Consider the following 18490-nt stretch of genomic DNA (forward strand, 5'->3'; position numbering starts at 1 on the left):
AACACAGTGTTAAAACTGGCACTGAAAACACTGTGTATATATTCAAGGGCTCCTGTGCCTTCAAACATATGTATTATTTGAAGAGTGGCACTACACTCAAATTAAGTAATTTGTAAAGTGCTTAGACAAGTATTTAGACGATTTTGCTTAAGTAAAAGTTATAATTCCATAAGTAATAGTACTAAAGTTTTCAAAACATGTCTAAAATATATAAAGTATCCACTACTGCAGCATCATATATATGTGCGATATTATTGGATGATAAATATTAATTAATCAATATGTACACTTTCATATATATATATATATAATACATACATTTATTTCACATGTTACTACTTAATTAAATGACTAATTTTAGCTTTATCTATACTAATACAAGGTAGTAAGATGGAACAGTGGTTAGCACTGTTGCCACACAGGTCCTGGGTTCAAGTCCACCATCCGGCTAGAGCTTTCTGTGTGGAGTTTGCATGGTTTTCCCATGTCTGCGTGGGTTCTCCAGCTTTTTCCCGCTGTTCAGAGACATGCAGTTAGTGGGGTTAGGTTAAGTGGTGATTTTAAATTGGCTGTAGGTGTCAATATGAGTATGAATGGTTGTCTGTCTCTCTGTGTTGGCCCTGGGACAGACTGGGAACCTTTTCAGACCTATCCCAGCCGCCTCTCGCCCTATGGCAGCTGGGAAAGGCTTCAGCAGTTTTCACAACAGTGTGATGGGGTATAAAGTTCAATATTTGTGTCCAAAATATAATAGAAGTAGAAAGTAGAAATCTACTAAGTTACCTCCCAATGAACTAACACAAGTACTAGCCATATTCTCATGCAACCCCAGTCCAATTTTACATTGGTATTCATTGGGAGTCCACACTTCCAGATATCCCCCTGAAAACAAATAATTGCACTGCAAAGTTTCATTTACGGAGAAAAAGAAGAAAAAGAATAAAAAACCTTTGGCATCATAAGCCTAATATGCTGCAGGGATGTCACATTGTAAGCCCTTGCAGAATCATAGTAAGCAACTATAATCAGATACATTTTAAGGAAGGAAAATGACTTGGGTATAATTCAGTTAATCGCAGGCCACTCCGTGTAGTCATAGTTATCACCACTTCCTTAATTTCGAAATACTTGCCAAAACTGTGAAACAGTCCTTTGGAAAATGGGAAGTGCTCTAACAGCATGAAGTATCTTAATTATAACTTTCTTCTTTTTAAAGAAGCAGAACATTTCATAATCAACTAAGCAAAGCTTTATTATCACATCAACCAGAGCAAACAAATATCAAGAACACATTCACATTATGGACAGGTAGTTGAACGAAAGTGAACATTTAAGAAATTGTGTGTGGGAGTAAAGTTCTTCATTTTGAACAGAACAGGGTGTATATTTAGAAAAATCGAAGTTCAGCAGAGAGAGCTGATTTCACTCTTGCTGCAGCCCCACTTGCAGCAAGCGTTGGACAGTCCAACCACTACGTCCCGTCCTTTCCTGTCTGCACTCCGTAGAGCCTCCAGTACCTCTTCTGTGATCGGTGAGCGAGCTGAGCGGCTGAATCCTGCTGCCACAGATGCCATATCTAACGCTGGATTTTGCCATGGTTCGGAATCTGCAGGATCTTGCTCGCTTGTAAGTTGAGGGATGGGATTTGCCTTCCATGGATCATAGGTTTCTTCTCCAATAAATGCTAATGAAAAGAAAAAAAAGTAAATCTGTCAATATTGCAGTTTAATTCTAGGAAAACAAAGCACATCATTGAAAATCAGCACACAAAATCACACCGTCTTACCCGAGTCTTCTGCGCTTCTCCTCCAGCGAGAACCACCACAGGTAAAGATGACAGCTCGTATGAACTCTCTTCCACACAGTTTCACCCCATAAAAAGAGGGATGACCATCATTGGGCCGCACCCTGTCTACCAGAGCCACCAACAAGCCCAGGGTCAAGAGCGCTGCCTTCCACATGATGCTGAACAAATATTGAAGGTATCTCGAAGGTACGTTGAAGTGTCTCTGTGGTTTGTGTTTCTTTTTGGATGTTCTTTCCACCTTTTATAGGGCCTAGCATCAGCGAGGAGGACCTCAACTCACCTCCAGTGTTCGTCATACCTCGAGATAAGGCTGGAGACCTTTAGGGGCAACAATGCACTCAGAGAAAAAGAAATGTTGTGATTAAAATGCTGAACGATACCAGAGGTGATGTCAACAGTGCCACTGGGAATCTCATCACCTGTGACCTTTAAGTGGCCTTTCTGTCCCTCACATCATTTTGATTGGGCTGTCTGACACCAGCACAGTATCACCATTAACTCTGCCTACCATGGGACTAAGATCACTATCTTTGCACCCCAAGGAAGGGTGCTGTTCGCTGCTGACACACACACACACACACACACACACACACACACACACTACACTAAAGAGACATTTCAGTGGACCCCACAGTGACTAATCAGTTGTGAACGTCCTATTATCATCATCCAATACTAATTATTTATAAGAGAGACACACGGGGGACAGAGATAACCACCGCTTTCTGTGAATAAGAATGAATTTACATCCCATCATTTCCAATCTGTGTGACATTTTGGGCAATCAAAAAAAGTAACATTACAAGCGTTCATTTGACGTTAGAATCTAGCGAAAGTGATAGACAGGTGTAACCAGCCAATCAACGGTCGAGTTTTCCAACTGACGCTTCGACCACCTCCTTACAGAGCCAATCAACATTTAGCAGAGGGAGGGGTAACGACAAGAGGGTAGCAACAGTTGCCCCGGTGAAGGCTCGGCGCCATAGTCACGGTAGTCCTGGCGACAAGAACTAAGCAACGGGAGTCAACAACAACAACCTAAATCTAAGAGGAAAAAACTTTAACGCCTAAAAAGGATAAAACCGGAACAAACAGGTGAAAAGTAAACTATCTCTGAATTCCCATTTAATTTTAGGTGAACTGTGTGTGTGCGTGCGTGTGTTTGTGCAGTCGCGAACGCTCGCGCAAAATCGCTCGAGCGTTTCGGTGATGAAAGTGGTTGCTAGCTTCTTTCCAAACGTAGACCGTTGTTATGGCGATGTCAGATCTTTGATAAGAGCACAAGATGGCGGTTGTGTTGTGGTGCCTGTGGTACTTTTTTGTGCTAATTTGTCATAATGTTCAGGTTGTTTGTCACAGTTTCGATTACTGAGAAACTCACGAGGCGAGATTTGTAACGTGGTCGTAGATTTAGTCGCTATCGACGTGACTAGCTAGCAGTTGGCTAGCTTGCGTTAACGTCATAAGTCAACGTGAGCGAGCTGCTAGCTCGAGAGGGGGGAGCTATCACTTTCTCAACTCACATTTCAAACAAAAGCTGACTAAAGAGATTAAATACTGAAACGTTCACCAAACTACACACGCACCAATGGGTTTTTAATGGGTTTTAAACGCGCAGAAGATGATTGCAGTATGTTTCATAATCATTTAGTGACTTTGAAAAAGTTTCTTGCGCTGACATTGAATCCAGTGGAAGTGATTGTCGTGAGGACGGTGTACCTCATGCTTGTATTGTGTGACATGTTGGTTCACGCAGGAGTGGCTTCTCGCGCAGTAGGATGGCCTGACGATGCCTCCAGTAATTTCTTTCTTCAGGTTATGCAATCACGGGACTGTCCACAATCCGTAAATGTAATTGCTTTTTGCTCAGCGGTTTTGATTATTTTATTTGAGATGGAATGTCACGGCCATGGTCAGTCAATGTTATTTTGAAAATTTGATTAATTGCGTTATCTGTTATGCTGTAAGATCATACTGGTTCTTTCCGTTTTGACCAAACAGGAAAGGCTTTAGACTACTGCTTAGTCTCAGACAAAAGCCCTACTTCCTCATAAGGTTTATGTTACAGGCACACAAGGACAAACACACACACAAACACTCACTCACACACTCACTCACTCACTCTGTGTGGTCAAAGCATGGTGAGATAATAGGACAACAAACTGTATTTCTGTGTATGTCCATAGCACTTTCATTAATGAATGGCATTTTTTCTATATCCATAAAACCAGTGCCTCAAAGCATTGGTTGCCATGGCAACGTCTGGATACTCCGAAGACCTTCAGCCTCAGCAGGCCAACACAGTAACCATAGCAACACCTGCTTCCACCACACCCTCATCCGCAAAGACTGCACACTTCCTGTCTGAGATCCCACCAGCCTCTGGAACCGTTTCGTCAGCTAACCAGTCAACTGCTGCTTCTAAAACTGGACAGGATGCACTTTGTTCTCAGGCTCCGCCCACCCAAGCCCAGAGCCAGAAGGCGGTGGTTCTGACTACTCCCACACAGCACTACGTGAACCCTAATCTTCAGCCTTCTCCAGTCCAGAAGAGTAATGGTCAAAGCAGCTCACCTCAGTACATCATAGTAACAATTCCAGGTGAGAGACTACCTTAGGAGTGACTGACTGACACACACACACACACACACACATACACACACACCAGGATTCAACATTACCAATGAACTCTTAGCCCAGGCATGTTGACTGGTCAGCTGCCAATGTTTGGATAACTGGCTGGAATGAACCTTCACTAATGAGTATTTTTTTTCTCACAGTCAGTATCTTTATGTTAAAATGCCAACAAAAATCTTGTTTAAAATGAAGAAATGCAAAGGAAAGTGATCTGTTGCTCTACTTCCATCCACCAGCAGTTAGTTTTACACAGTCAAACCACTGTTGAATTAAGAAGTGAAGAAATGAAATGAAAATGAAAACTGTCTGTGTGCAGACACTGTTTACTATATAGTTGTGAAATGTATAAATTTCACAGATTTCTTGTAAACTTTGTTGAAGGCTGACAGCAGTGTTCCATCTCTCTCTGGCAATGATTAGCGCAGCATGCAGGGTTGAGTGTTATTTAGATTAAACTAGTAGAATTTTTTTTTGCCACGTGTCTGTTGGATAAAGTCTCTACACAGCTGTGTTACATAGTTTGTGTACCAGAAACTGGATTAATATGGTTATGTGGAAGCAAATGGTGATAAATTTCTTGCAGCAGCCCCTCCTGTACCTACTAGCATCTCTACTTCAGACTCTGGGTGCAGCTGTTTTTTGTTTTGTAGAAACGTGTGGAACCAATTCTAGATTGAGCACTAGGCTGTATGATCAGAGGAGAGGTATTTATCCCATTAATCTGTCCCTAATGTTTCAGATGAATACTGGCTTGGATTCAAGCTTTTTGATTTTGACAAGACAATTAGACCCTCAAAACATATTTTATTAACAGAAAAAAACATACTTCCTGAAAAAACACTGAGAATCACTAGATTTTGTATCACATACTTAATTTTTTTTTACAACTACAGTGACTCTTTGCTTGTCTTTAAATGCGCTCTCCGAGATGCTGTTTGTGGGGGAAGACACATCACTTTGTCACTCTGTGAATGAACTGTGTTGTTGTACTAAAGAAAGAGGGAATTTCCTCCACAGAAATGAATAGCTGGGTGAGGCATGTAAAACACAAGGCCTTGTTTACCTTTTTTTTGCATTTCAAATCAATGTTTTAAGCTCATTACATTCGCAAACCTCATGCTCATGATATGGTATTTATGCAGTGCTTTCATAGTCCCACTGTCTCCTCAAAGACTCATTACACTTTTAGCCAGATTGAGTCATTCACACGCATTCATACAGGACTATATTCTATGCACTTTGAGCTCTTTACCTAACAAACGCTCACACACTACTAATGGATGCATCTTTGGGATTTTACTATCTTGGCCAAGGACACTTTGATATGTGAAGTTGAGGAGCTGGGGATCAAACCACTAACCTCCTGGGCTAGAGCCGCCCAGATATGTGGCAAACTTTGGCTTGCTCATGGGTATTTGAATAACAGAACTTCTATGAAGGGATGTCAGTGCATGTGTGTTGTACAAACACTAAAAACATTATGCTTGGATATCCAAGCGTAATGTTTTTACACAGAAAATGAGATTTCAATCTCAATGAGAATACCTAGAGCATAATATCAGTAGTAATAATAATTATTCTATTAATAATAATAAATAATAATAATAATAATTTTGCATTGATGTTTCCTGATCACCCATCAGTCTTATTACAGAGAATTTCTGTCATCTCTTGCCATCTCTTTAAGAAAGAAGAAGTCCAATGGATATCTAATACCTTTTTTCCAACGAAGCAGCACTGGTGCCTACTGTAGAACCGGTTCCACGCATTCCCCCTGTGGGGAAAAAAAATAAAATAAAAAGGTGTTAGTGCCAAAAAGCTAGTACTGGCAAGACATTACATAATTGCTGTTCCCAAAAGTTGAATCCACTGGCTACTGGAGGGACTACCATAAGAACTTTACTGATGATTCACAGATGCAGTCTACAGATTGTGTCGGCAATGGAAGCTTTCGCCAGTGACACTAAGTAACATTCAGTCTTCAAAAATGTCCAAATGTGGGATGGTTCTCAAAAAGGCACCAAGGTAAACCTATCTCAGCACAGGCAGTCTGTTGGTGGAAAGTCTCACCAAAAAGAAAGAAACCCCACTGATGTAGAATGAACCTGTGCGGTGTGATGGTGATGCATTATAATGACAATCTATATGCACTGGATTGTTTGCCTTAATAGTTGTAAACTAGGGACTATGGGTAGCCAATGAATGAAACTTCACTGCACCTCTTTTCTGCTGCTTTTACTGTTATACATAGATCTTCATATGGGGATTTTAAGAATAATTATTTTACATCAACATACCTTTAAATTTCTGCCTAGCAGTTGTTGAACTTCTTTTGTAGAAAAGAAAAAAAAACAAAACCAGAAAATTTTGGGTTGGGATGCCACAAAAGTTGTAAATCATAATAGCAAATGTACAAAATTAGACATTAGAAATGAAGGTAGCTAACGTAAGATGGATTTATAACACTTTTGAACTTTGAACTTTTCCTAGATAAGAAGTACTATCAGCCATGTCTTCTTTTAAAATGTATTCTATTAAATAAATACAAACCCTTAGTCAAAAAAACAAATCAGTATTTTAAAATATTATGCTAACTAGAGGAAATGAAAAGAGACCCCAGTATCAGTGCCTATCTCTATGTTTATTTTAGGGCCTTCTAATTGTAGATCTTTTTTCCTGCCGGTATCAAGTGACGCTGTGCCCTCTCACCCAGAGTGAGAGCCTCACAGGCCTGCTGCCTGGGGCTTGTCTCTGCCTCATAAAGTAGGAATACAAAATGCACAATGTAACAGTATCTAGAACATAGACTACAGTAAAAAGAACAGACTTTGTGCATGTTTGTTTTCTGTATTTCAATTTTTTGACAGCTTGTTGGAAATATAGTTTCAGATTTCTATAACATGGATAATATTATGCAGTTAGGGGCATAAGAATTTAGTGACTGACACATTTTTTGTAATTTAACAAAAAAACCAAAACAAAAATAGTATTAACTCTTTAAGAATTATAGCCATTTTTTAACACAGCCCCACATCTTCAGAAGCTTAAAAGTAATTGGACAAACTAAGAACGTTTTAAAAATAAGGACTGTTTTCTAATACTTGGATGAGATCCTATCCTGCCAATGGCTGCCTGAAGTCTGGAACTGCAGCTGCCTTCAGCTGTTTGTGGATCTCCCTGCATTCATTATTTAATAACTGAAAGGTTGCTCTGTTTGGATCGAGGTCAGGTGACTTGATCATTGAAGAATAACCCATTTCTTTGCCTTGAGAAATTCATACTGCTTCTGCAGTATGCTTTGGATCATAATCGACAGCACTATGGTCTTTTGCACTGCGAAACCCCGTCTGATTAGTTTTGCAACATTTGGCTGAATCTGAGCAGAGGCTATAGCCCTGTATGCATCGTTATTTATCCTGATACTTTTATCAGCAGTCACTTCATCACTAAACACTAATGACTGGGTTCGACTGTTTGATATGGATCCCCATTCCATAACATTATCTTCACCATATTTAACATATAATGTCGTAAGCTGCTGAACATGAGCTATTTCTCCATTCCTCCAGACTTTTTTCTTCACATTATTCTGGCACACATTAATCTTGGTCTCATCTGTCCAAAGAACTGTGTAGGCGCTTGCTTTCTGTCAAAGTTTAATGTGGACGTCTTGTTCTTGAATGTATTTTGTGGTGTGCACTTTGACCTGGCCAAAGCAGCCCTCCTTTCTAAGAAAGCACTAGATTGTTGATTTGGCCTCTCCTAAAGTTTTTGTTGTCTCTCAGATTTATTGTGGTTTTTCAGGTTAAGGATGGCTTCCCATGCTTACATTGACAAGTAGACCTCATGTTGAACGTTCCAGTAAACAGCTGCCTAAACAGTTTCAGCACAGTTAATGAATTTGTCATGCAATAATAAGGAACTGTCTTCACCTTTCCATTAAATTGCTTCCCAGTTGTCCAATTACTTCTCTTTTTTAGGTGTTGAAAATGATTGAATGTCTACACGGTCATGGCTGTAATTCCTAAACAGTTAATACAGTACTTTTTTTAAACCCACTGAAAATCTGCACCTCAGTCATAGCTTGATTGTTTGATTTCATATCCACTGGGGTGGTGTATAGAGGCAAATTTACAAAACCTTTGGCATTGTCCAAATAATTATGAATGTTAATATACGACTAGATGTTATTTTGCACTGTAAGGTTTAGATGTTGTTTCTTAAATGTTGCTTCAGTCTGGTCTAGAACATAACATTTTCATTATTCAATAGTTAACAATATAGCTGTAAAATGAGAAAAAAAATTATTTATGGTCCTTGTAACCTTCAGGTTGTATAGGCTTGGATTATTGGTAGGTGATTGAAAAAATAAAAGCAAAGTTCTCTAACAAATAACTGACTTATCAACTGTACTAATTATACCAATTGATGAAAACAATAGAATTCTAAAGTGGTGTATTTGGGCTGGGGTTACAAACAAGCCCTAAACCAGGTTAAACAATGCAAGCCATCCTTTTTACACAGGATTGACAAATCTTGTATAAATGTATCCACCAAACCACAGACAGACTGGATTTATACTGTTGCACCAAACATAGGTGACCAGTTAGCTGTCAGACTGATGTTGTTGCCTGAATAAAACACTTTTTCTTGTAAAAATGGGAGGTGAAATTGTGATCAGTTTTTATCATTTACAAGCACCTAGGCCAGAGCGTTTCGCTATAATAATTTAAAATTAAACTGAGTGGTACACTGTGCATCAGTCAGCTATGACTTGACCAAAGTGTAGTTACTGGTAGTGTATTTCAACCTTGGAGTGTTCAACCTTGGTTGAAATAAGAGCATCACAGCAGGAGTAACAGTACAGGTGGTTAAAGTAAAATGTTTTCTCACCTGAAAATAAAAACAAGTGAATATTGCCCTCTCCGCCACCCAACCTCCGTTCTGTATTTTCTCCCGCCGTTGTCAACCCACACGTATCTCTCTTTTTTCCCCTCTCATCTGATCTGCATGTTTACAAGATGGAGGGATTTCTCTCTCCATCTGGGGAGATTAGCTGTCCAAGGCTGTCCCTTCTGCATACAAGATATAAGGATGAAATGAGAATTGGACAGACACACTTCTCCTCCTCCTCACTGTCCATCTTTTCTCAGTAGAGCAAAAAAGAAACTTGATTGCGAGATGTTCTGTGGTGGCTGTTATTACGATTTGGAGCCAGTCTGTCGTGAGTGCTTCACTTGAAGTGATGGTGGATGGGTTTTCAGTTAAATTTGCCTGATCGTCAAATAAAACCTTTCTCCTTTACCTTTTCTGTTTCATCCACAGATGACTCCGTGCCCTCCAGTGACAGTTTGTCAGACTCCAGCCCGCCCGCCCCTGGTGTACCTACTCAGGTGGTCCAATCAGTGCAGACCACCCCACAGGTAAGATGCACACCTATGAACAAACCCCATGAATTTGCCATGACTATGTCGGCGCAAGCGTAACATTGTATTTGGTTGTATCTGACGCTCTGGCTTTATACATTAACAGAGGTCAGTGTTGCAAGCCGTGTCTCAGGCAGCCAAGAGGAATCAGACAGGCCACGTCAACAATCTGCAGTCTGTGCATATAAGCCCAGAGGTAAGGAAGATAATTCCTCTCATCACTTCATCAGCATGTCAGTCATGCCACACCACTTACATTCATCTGCAACAGCACACCGCTGCCAGTTTTGTTTCATTAGTTGTATTCCTTAATAGCCTGCTATCATACAATTAAGTAAACAAATTGGGTTTAATTAATGTGTAATCAACATGTTGAGTGCACAGTATGATATTACTGAAGACCGGGAGAACCTCGTGGGCAGTCAAAGAGACAGTTAATTTTTAGGACTCGATGAAAGCAAATCAAATATTGAACTTGGTGAATGAACGCTTGCTCTGCTTGTCGTCGACATAATGCCTGATGAAGATTAAGACATTGCTTTTGTATAAATGTTTTAAGGAATGTTTTTGCAACCAATTTGAAATAGCCAGAAAGATAACTTCACGCCAAGTGGATGTGTAGAAAGAGAACAGTTTTGCATCTTTTTACCTAGTAGTCACACCAGCATCGCATTAAGCTTGCATTTCATTGATTTGAAATGTACTACAAAAAAGTGCATCTTGTATAGTAACTCCTTAGAATTTTAAAAAAGAATATAGCTTTTCAGTCACAAATGTGAAATCAAAAGGTTTAGCAGTCTTGCTCACACTGTGCCTACTCATATTTTATGTTGCGTTTGAAGAGCCGATTCATCTTTCCTTCATTACAATATTTACTATCGGCTTTAATAAGTAAAATGTGAATAATTATTGAGAGCATAACTGATGCACGCTAAGTTTCACTGCACCCTTCTCTTCACTTTGGTCATTTTAATTACATTAGTTATCTTCACTTATAGAGTGCTTTTCACAGTTGTTCATGCAACACCTTCATAAGGAGCAGATATAAGGAGCGGTCTTAATAAAGTGGGGCATTCAAAACATATCTGCATGTTGGTGAGTTATGTCATTAGGTGGAAAATGCAACTGTTAGTCATGTTGAGCACAGTCTGTTAGTGTGTCACTTTAAATTGTGAGATGTGGGGTCCCATCTCCTTTCCTATAGGAGGATGGTCCAATATATTCTATGCTAAAGGAGGACTTCATTCAGTTCTTGCAACCCTTTAATTGTGTAAATCTAATCTCCTTTTTGGTCATTTTTCAGGTGGAGCATGTGTACTCTGGCCAGGTCCAATATGTGGATGGAGCAGGAGATGCAACTTTCACCACACCCACCATGTAAGTAGTGAAGCACCTGATCTGTCTGTCTGTTTGTTCTATGCTCACACATTCAGTTACACACACTGAAACTTTGCTCATCACAGAGCCATTGATATATTTCGGTGTCTGTGTCTTTTCTTGTCCAGTCGACCGAACAATTACCCCTTCTCCGAGTCGCCCCTGTATTCCCAGACACCTCCTACGTCTGCCACCACCTTCTACGAGGCCACGCCCAGCTCTGAGTCAGACATCACTGGATCTGTGACTTCACAGCCAGTTTCTGTGGCAACAGCAGGAGCCAGCAGCACAGCAGCTGCTGCAGGTGGAGGTGGTTACGTTATTCAAGGAGGTTATGTCTTAGGAGCAGGAGGAACTCCAACAGCAGGTGGTGGAGGAGGAGGACAGAGTTACTCCAGCCCCAACTCTCGTGCCCCACCTGCTACCGTGAGTCGAAAAGTTGAAAGTGAAGCACATCTATGATCAGTGACAGCCTGCCACCCAAAGGTTCAAATACTGAGCCCTGTGACATCCTTCTTCTCCAGGTGCAGTGGCTCTGTGATAATTACGAGGGGGCTGAGGGCGTGAGTTTACCTCGCTGCACCCTCTACTACCACTACCTGCTCCACTGCCAGGAGCAGAAACTAGAACCTGTTAATGCTGCATCTTTTGGAAAACTCATCAGGTCTGTCTTCATGGGGCTGCGTACACGGAGATTAGGAACCAGGTACACAAAAACACGCATACAGGCACACATACATGAACTGTGCAAGACCAGGCTCTCAAGGGTTTATCATAACTTTTTCCTGTGTATGTTTCAGAGGGAACTCTAAGTACCACTACTATGGTCTGAGGATCAAATCCGGGTCACCTCTTCTCAGACTGATGGATGAACAACAGCACATGGCGATGAGGCAGCAGCCTTTCTCACAGAAAAACAGGTAGCCACCCATGCACTCTAAAATTTGTCCTTGAGCTATTACAGGTACTGAGCTTCTAGATATAGTATGAAATACTAGTAGAGTACATCACTGCTGAAAAAAATTCCTCCTGTGGTTTATGATTTAATACTATGCATGGATGACATTTCATTCTTATCCACAACTGGTCCTCCTGTCGAGTTTTACGTTATTTTGTCAAAACTGAACATCTTGTGTGAAAAGATCCACTCAAACAAAAATATGTAACAGTAGAACATTAAACTGTCCCGATAACTCCGGCTCTGTTTCTATGTGAATGGTGTGTCAAATAGGGTAAAGCCAGTTCAGAAGTCACAGGGGATCGCCAACGGCACTGCAGGCGGGATAGGTCAACAACAGGGCTCGACACTTTGTGACATTTCGGCCCAGGTGCACCAGTACCAGCAGTTCCTAGGTGAGGAACACCTGCACATTATTGATCATTGTTTCTTTCTTTTAGTTTATTGGATAAGCAGTTAAAAAATGGATGGATATGATTTTATTTCAAATGATACTGAATCAATTCTCTGTGTTTCCTTTTTTCATGTGCATTATCATGTGCAGAGGCATCAAAGACATTGCCAGACTTTGTGGAAATTGATCTTCAAGATCGAACCCTGCCCGATGGGATCCTTTTAGAGCACCTCAAGGCCTTTCAGACTCTGTACAGAGAACACTGTGAGGTATGCAGCTTAGACAAAGGAAAGGACACAGAGACTTGATATAATTGACATCCTTTCCATGTGTGTGTACTTATTTCTCTTGCCATTTCATTTTGTCATTTAAAAAAAAAAAGCAAAGTTCTTGTAGTTGTTGTAAAGCACAGTAACATCAGCTTCCAAAGAAATGCTAAGCAGTTAAACAGAAACATTGAAGTGAAGTTGTGGTCATTTCCAGAATAGCTTGGGATGATTCACACAGTTCAAAATAATCTTTATTTTATGTTGGACATTGGTGCAGCCCCCAAGTTTATTCAGCCCAGTTTCTTCTAATTTTCTGTCCTGTGTAAATAAATATCATGTTTGACTCGTTGAGCCTATTACTTGAAATTTTTAACATAAATACAAGCATCCACCATTGCAGTGTTATACATATAGATCCCAATCAAACCTCTGTGATGCTATATGTGATCCTCGCAGGCTATTCTGGATGTGATGGTCAACCTTCAGTTCACTCTCGTTGAGACCTTGTGGAAATCATTCTGGAGGTTTAGCCAGAGCAATGATGCAGAATCACTCAACCTGTAAGTATCGCAAGCACTCTCAAATGTGTGCACCCAAGCATCCCCTGCTGAAACTGAAGCTGATCAGCTGTTTCACATGCCCACCCAGACACAACGAGTCTGAGAAGCGACTGCCCAAATCGTGCCTGGTGGTGTTGTGTAAGTTTGAGCCAGTGCTACGCTGGACAAGAGAGTGTGACAACCTGCTCTACCAGACTCTGGTGGAGATCCTCATCTCCGATGTACTGAGACCCATTCCAAGTAAGTTAATAAGGTCATGTATAAATGTTTTAATTTTCTGCGAAACCCACCTGAATACGTTCACTGCTGTTTTGGTGATGTATACTGTATGTAAGAATTATACATTGCGGCTCATTAAAAATGGAGAGAAGTGTTCCTGTGTTTTTGTATATCCCTTTAAACTGCATCTTTCCTCTTTGCATCACCGCCATCAGGTGCCTTAACTCAGGCCATCCGTAACTTTGCCAAAAGTCTGGAAAACTGGTTGACAGGTGCCATGATGAACATCCCAGAGGAGATGGTTCGCATAAAGGTATTTGTATTTTTTCTTTTTACATTGAGCTCTGTATCTGTGCTTTAATTTAGAGCTTTTTATTTAATACACTGGTGCATCCCTTAGCACTTAGCTCACTTTAGCTCACCAAAATAAGTGGGATTTGTGATGTATTTTCTGACTTGATGGTTTTTAGTGCTGCCATTTTGTGATGGAAAAATGTGACTTGTCCTCTTTATAGCTCTTTTTGACAAGGGTGCTTTATTTCCTTCTCATCACTTTTCCTTTCAGGTGGTGTGCATTGGCTCTTTCTCCCAGACGCTGCGTCGTTACACCAGTTTGAACCACCTGGCTCAGGCTGCCCGGGCCGTCCTCCAGAACTCAGCTCAGATCAACCAGATGCTCTCCGACCTCAATCGGGTTGATTTCAATAACGTACAGGTCTGCCAGTACTGCTGTCTGTGACTCCTGCTCTTACCTGCTGCTGTACATCAGTGGTTTTTAAATAAAACAGCAGAGTGCTCACTGCGCTTGCCTGCGTCCCCCTCAGGAACAGGCATCCTGGGTTTGTCAGTGTGAAGACCGTGTGATCCAGAGGCTGGAGCAAGACTTTAAAGCGACTCTGCAGCAGCAGAACTCTCTGGAACAGTGGGCTACCTGGCTAGATGGTGTTGTGTCCCAGGTCCTAAAGCCCTATGAGCACAACCCTATGGCCCTGCCAAAGGCTGCAAAGGTTTTCCTGCTAAACTGGTCCTTCTACAGGTGAGGGGAAATGGGAAAAAATGTGCTCTGTAAAGATGCAGTTTTATGTTAAAGAAATATTTTCTGAATCTTTTCTTCTTTTTCACCAGTTCTATGGTAATCCGGGACTTGACTCTGCGCAGTGCTGCAAGTTTTGGGTCCTTTCATCTGATCCGCTTGCTGTATGATGAGTACATGTACTACCTGATCGAGCACAGAGTGGCTCAGGCTAAAGGAGAAACTCCCATAGCAGTCATGGCAGAAGTATGTATCTGAACACACACTCATACTTGTATTCCACTTTGGAATTAAGTTTATAAATATGTCTATAAATGAGAACCTTCGCAGACATTTATAAATGTGCTTTCTTTGCTGTGGACACAGTTTGCCAGTACTGTCAAGAGCCGGACCTCTCAAGACATTGAAAAAGGTAAATGATGATGGTTTTCCTTAATAGTCTTTTATTAGGATTCCCCATAAGCACCAGCCTCAGCCTTAGCTGTTTTGCTACTTTGTAACCACAGCAGTTGCCCCCTGCTGGCCATTACAAAGAATGCTGGATTAATGCACTTCTGTATTGGCTTCACTTTTCAAATGCTCGTCCATCTTTTATAAAACTCTTTGCATTATAGATTTAGAGTTCACACCTGTGGTTGTTTTTTTATGCAAACAGTAACGAGGTCCCCACTGAGGGGAAGTTTTTATGACGATATGATGACATCAGCAGTTTTTAGAGATCATTTATGGTGATGTGCGTATTGTTAATATGGAAATGTAGCGAAGTATATTATTCTTTTTGCATCATTGTAAAGTCATGAAATCATGTTTTAAAGAGTTCAAGCAAAGAAAGTGCTGAACTTTTGCCTTATTTGTGTTACCCTGACCTTTGACCTTACATACTAAAATGGTATACTTTAGTATGTAATGTTTAGTATATTGTTGTGAAGTTTGAAGATCATCCATAAAAAATGTGGGTAATATAAAGTTTTTTTATACTGATTTTTACATTTGGTGTCACCTTGATCCAATTTTAATCAAAATAAAATCAGCTTGAGGCACTATCACATAGAGATGGTGGGGAGGAAGAACTCTTGTTTAGGGGGAGAAAAGAAAAAGATGGTGAGACAAGGGTAAAACACAAACTATGGGAGAGAAGACAAATGAATGTATGCATTAGAGTTATTCAGATTGAGTAAGTGATCAAGAAAATGTGCAGATTCAAACAAAAAACAAAACAAAATTGCACAGTAGCTGCTGCAACAGGCCAACACTCATCATGGCACCGTGGTATTTACTTATTGTCTTTCTTGTCTTAGAAGAAGAGGAGGAGGATGACGATGAAGATAGTGAGGAGGACAGCGGAGATTTGGTGCTGCAGTCCAGCTCTCTGAGCGCGGTTGATGAGGAGAAGGAGGTGATGGAGCCGCCAGTCAAACAGCCCAGGACAAACATAAGTCTGCACACGCTCAATGAGACACACAGCACACCACCTTAGCTAATCACCTGTACGGTTAGCACAATGCTTGACACATGCCTTTGCTTTAAGTTTCAAATCATGTCATCTTGTTCTGTCGCACCACGTGAGCTCCTGGTTTGCATGTTTGGTCGTCTGTGGTGAAAAAGTGGGAGGGCCTTTTGCCAAATTTTCTATGCTGTACTGTTTGTGCTGCAACCTTTATGTTTGCCTTCACGTGATCATTTCACAATCCTCCCTTTGTTCCCTGTGCCTTCCCTGCCTTTTCAGTGGCTGCTCCTGCTCAGCCTGAATTATATATACATATATTATTGATTCCCTCCCATCCCGCCTTAACCACTGACCTGATTGCTGTGGAGAGATTCATTGTCCTCTAAACTCAAATATCACTTTAATTACCTTTAACACAATGACTATGCAGGGGAGCTGAACTTTTGAATGAATGGTATTGTCTGAAAAATATATTTGTTTAAGAGTAGCATCTGGAATGATACTGCATCATGAATTTTTGTTGGCACATGGACGTTGAGTGAAAGGTATTTGGCTTTATAAATGCGACTTCTTATTCATTTGGCCAACTAACTGATACGCTGTGCCTTTTGAGAGATTTCTAGGCTTAAAAAAAGGTTGTGCTCTATATATTCTGTATCGGTGGTTTAATAAATGAACGTCCTGTGAAGTAGTCGTGGTGTTGTCATGAACTTTTTGTAGCTGTTAAAAGAAAAAAAGGTGATCGTCTAGTTTTGTGATGATTCTGCCTGGTTTGTTGGTCTTCATCCATTCGTCATCCATCCTTTCTTTCAACATCATCATCATCTTTCTTTCACACACAAACATACAGATGACTCAAGTGCAAACCCCCCCCCCACACACACGCATTTCATAGATACTGTTCAACGCATGTGTGGGCAACACAAGGCCAAAGCTTTCCCACCTGATCAGCTCCACATATTTTGCAATCTTTGTACCAGCTAGATGTACCAGCTATCTCAAAGTTTTTGTAGTGTAAGAGTAGATGTTTATTTTCAGAAAGTGTGTATGCTGGACGTTTGTAGATAACTTATATTATGTACCTTTTTGTGAACGACGTAATATATCCAAAATATTCGTATGTTGTTTAACCATTATTGCCTTAATAAGTATGTCGTGGTATGTCCACCAGCCAGAGTCTTGAGCTATATTTTTATTGTGATGATGGACCAAGCATGTGAGTATGGTGACTTAAGATTAACCCCCTCAAAGAGCACACGCTCAACCAGCAGCAATGTGTAAGTGTGGGACTGAGGGGAAAAGAAATAAAAATATTGTAATGGTAGTTGGATGTCCCTCAGGACCACCTGATTACAAAGATGTCACCAAAGAACATTACAAAGGAGAAAAAAAGTATGTTTACATTTATATATAAATATAGATATGTGAGAGCAGGCTACAAAATCTGACTCGAATTAAAGTTAACCGCTAACTGCGATGTCGTACAAACTGTGCCGTGGATTCTGTCCCTTGCTTGTGCTGCAGAACCATTTCTGAACGAGGTTCTTGCTGTTATTCTGAAGACCTTTGTACTTAAACCTGTGATCAACGTTTGTAGCTTTATTCTCACTGTTACAACTAAAGAGATGTGATTGCTATCAAAACTTGTGCCAGACTGTTTTTCCTTCATTCCCTGTGTTGTTCTTGGAATTTCTTTCTTAACCACTTTTTCCAACTGGAGGTCTACGGCAAAACATAAGTTTGGTTTGTGAGTCCTCAAAATGAAACAAATGCTGTAATGGAAAAAAAAAATGACCACCTGAGTTTTCATAATATTTTTTCTTTGACTTATTTAAACATAATGGAGACTCAGGAAAAGAGAACCTGAGGGCTCAGAGAAGACCTGCTCTAGATGTTGTGGGGCTGTTGCCACTGACGCATCGCTGCAGCATCGGAAGTCAGGGGCAATTCCTCTGGATTGGCAAACTAAGGCAGCGGACCTTTGATCATGTAGCCATTTCAGGGGGATCAGTTAAACCTCAGATTCAGGAGGAATACTTTGGTGGGAGTTTGCAGAACTGACCGTGTCCCTCATTCATTCTTTGGTTCTTATACAAATTAATGCTGGGGTTGTATAAGTCAGACCTGATGGATGGCCCGGGGGTCTACTTCAGCTAAAAGACAGGAGATCAGATAATACTTTGTAGATCAGATAATACATTGGACTAGTGAAATTTGTAGATCAGATAATAGACATTAGGGACTAGTGAAAGGCCTCGAAAAAAAAAAGTGATCCAAAATGTCAAATGGCTAAATTACCTCCTCATAGATCTGTTTTCCATGGCCTGTAATGAACTACTCATTTGAGGTGAAGGGTGTTATCT

The 18490-nt window shown here is 40.6% G+C and overlaps 2 protein-coding genes across 5 annotated transcripts; one reads left to right on the forward strand and one right to left on the reverse strand.

The window, feature by feature from the left end:
• Positions 1–1278: 1278 nt before the first annotated feature.
• rln3b (relaxin 3b) lies at positions 1279–1987 on the reverse strand. The gene is made up of 2 exons (XM_031752650.2): positions 1787–1987; positions 1279–1684 (listed from the first exon to the last, which is right to left on the reverse strand). Exons 1-2 carry the CDS (start codon positions 1959–1961, stop codon positions 1404–1406), a joined length of 456 nt encoding a protein of 151 aa, XP_031608510.1. The 5' UTR covers positions 1962–1987; the 3' UTR covers positions 1279–1403.
• Positions 1877–17770, forward strand: rfx1b (regulatory factor X, 1b (influences HLA class II expression)). Of its 4 annotated transcripts, none has more exons than XM_039613376.1 (18): positions 1877–1993; positions 4039–4408; positions 9770–9867; positions 9977–10066; positions 11174–11247; positions 11376–11673; positions 11772–11953; positions 12048–12167; positions 12479–12600; positions 12750–12868; positions 13325–13428; positions 13517–13668; positions 13863–13960; positions 14213–14362; positions 14472–14683; positions 14773–14926; positions 15047–15092; positions 15979–17770. In XM_039613376.1, exons 2-18 carry the CDS (start codon positions 4060–4062, stop codon positions 16155–16157), a joined length of 2547 nt encoding a protein of 848 aa, XP_039469310.1. In that variant the 5' UTR covers positions 1877–1993; positions 4039–4059; the 3' UTR covers positions 16158–17770. The 4 variants fall into 4 exon arrangements, with proteins under 4 accessions (XP_039469310.1, XP_031608913.1, XP_039469309.1 ...); XM_031753053.2 differs by lacking the exon at positions 1877–1993 and adding an exon at positions 2724–2902; XM_039613375.1 differs by lacking the exon at positions 1877–1993 and adding an exon at positions 3032–3719 and having other exon boundaries at positions 15982–17770.
• The last annotated feature ends 720 nt before the right edge of the window (positions 17771–18490 follow it).

This window comes from Oreochromis aureus, linkage group 6, assembly GCF_013358895.1.
Source record: "Oreochromis aureus strain Israel breed Guangdong linkage group 6, ZZ_aureus, whole genome shotgun sequence".
In the NCBI taxonomy this organism is placed as follows: Eukaryota; Metazoa; Chordata; class Actinopteri; order Cichliformes; family Cichlidae; genus Oreochromis; species Oreochromis aureus.

What these genes read in the sequence shown, in the direction of transcription:
- rfx1b (XM_039613374.1), top strand. An exon ending in ACTTTCACCACACCCACCAT is followed by an intron (nt 11,248 to 11,375) that starts GTAAGTAGTGAA and finishes TTTCTTGTCCAG; the next exon opens with TCGACCGAACAATTACCCCT. An exon ending in CTCTCAAGACATTGAAAAAG is followed by an intron (nt 15,093 to 15,978) that starts GTAAATGATGAT and finishes TTCTTGTCTTAG; the next exon opens with AAGAAGAGGAGGAGGATGAC.
- rln3b (XM_031752650.2), bottom strand. Translation starts at nt 1,961, where the DNA reads ATGTGGAAGGCAGCGCTCTTGACCCTGGGCTTGTTGGTGGCTCTGGTA. An exon ending in GAGAAGCGCAGAAGACTCGG is followed by an intron (nt 1,685 to 1,786) that starts GTAAGACGGTGT and finishes TCTTTTCATTAG; the next exon opens with CATTTATTGGAGAAGAAACC.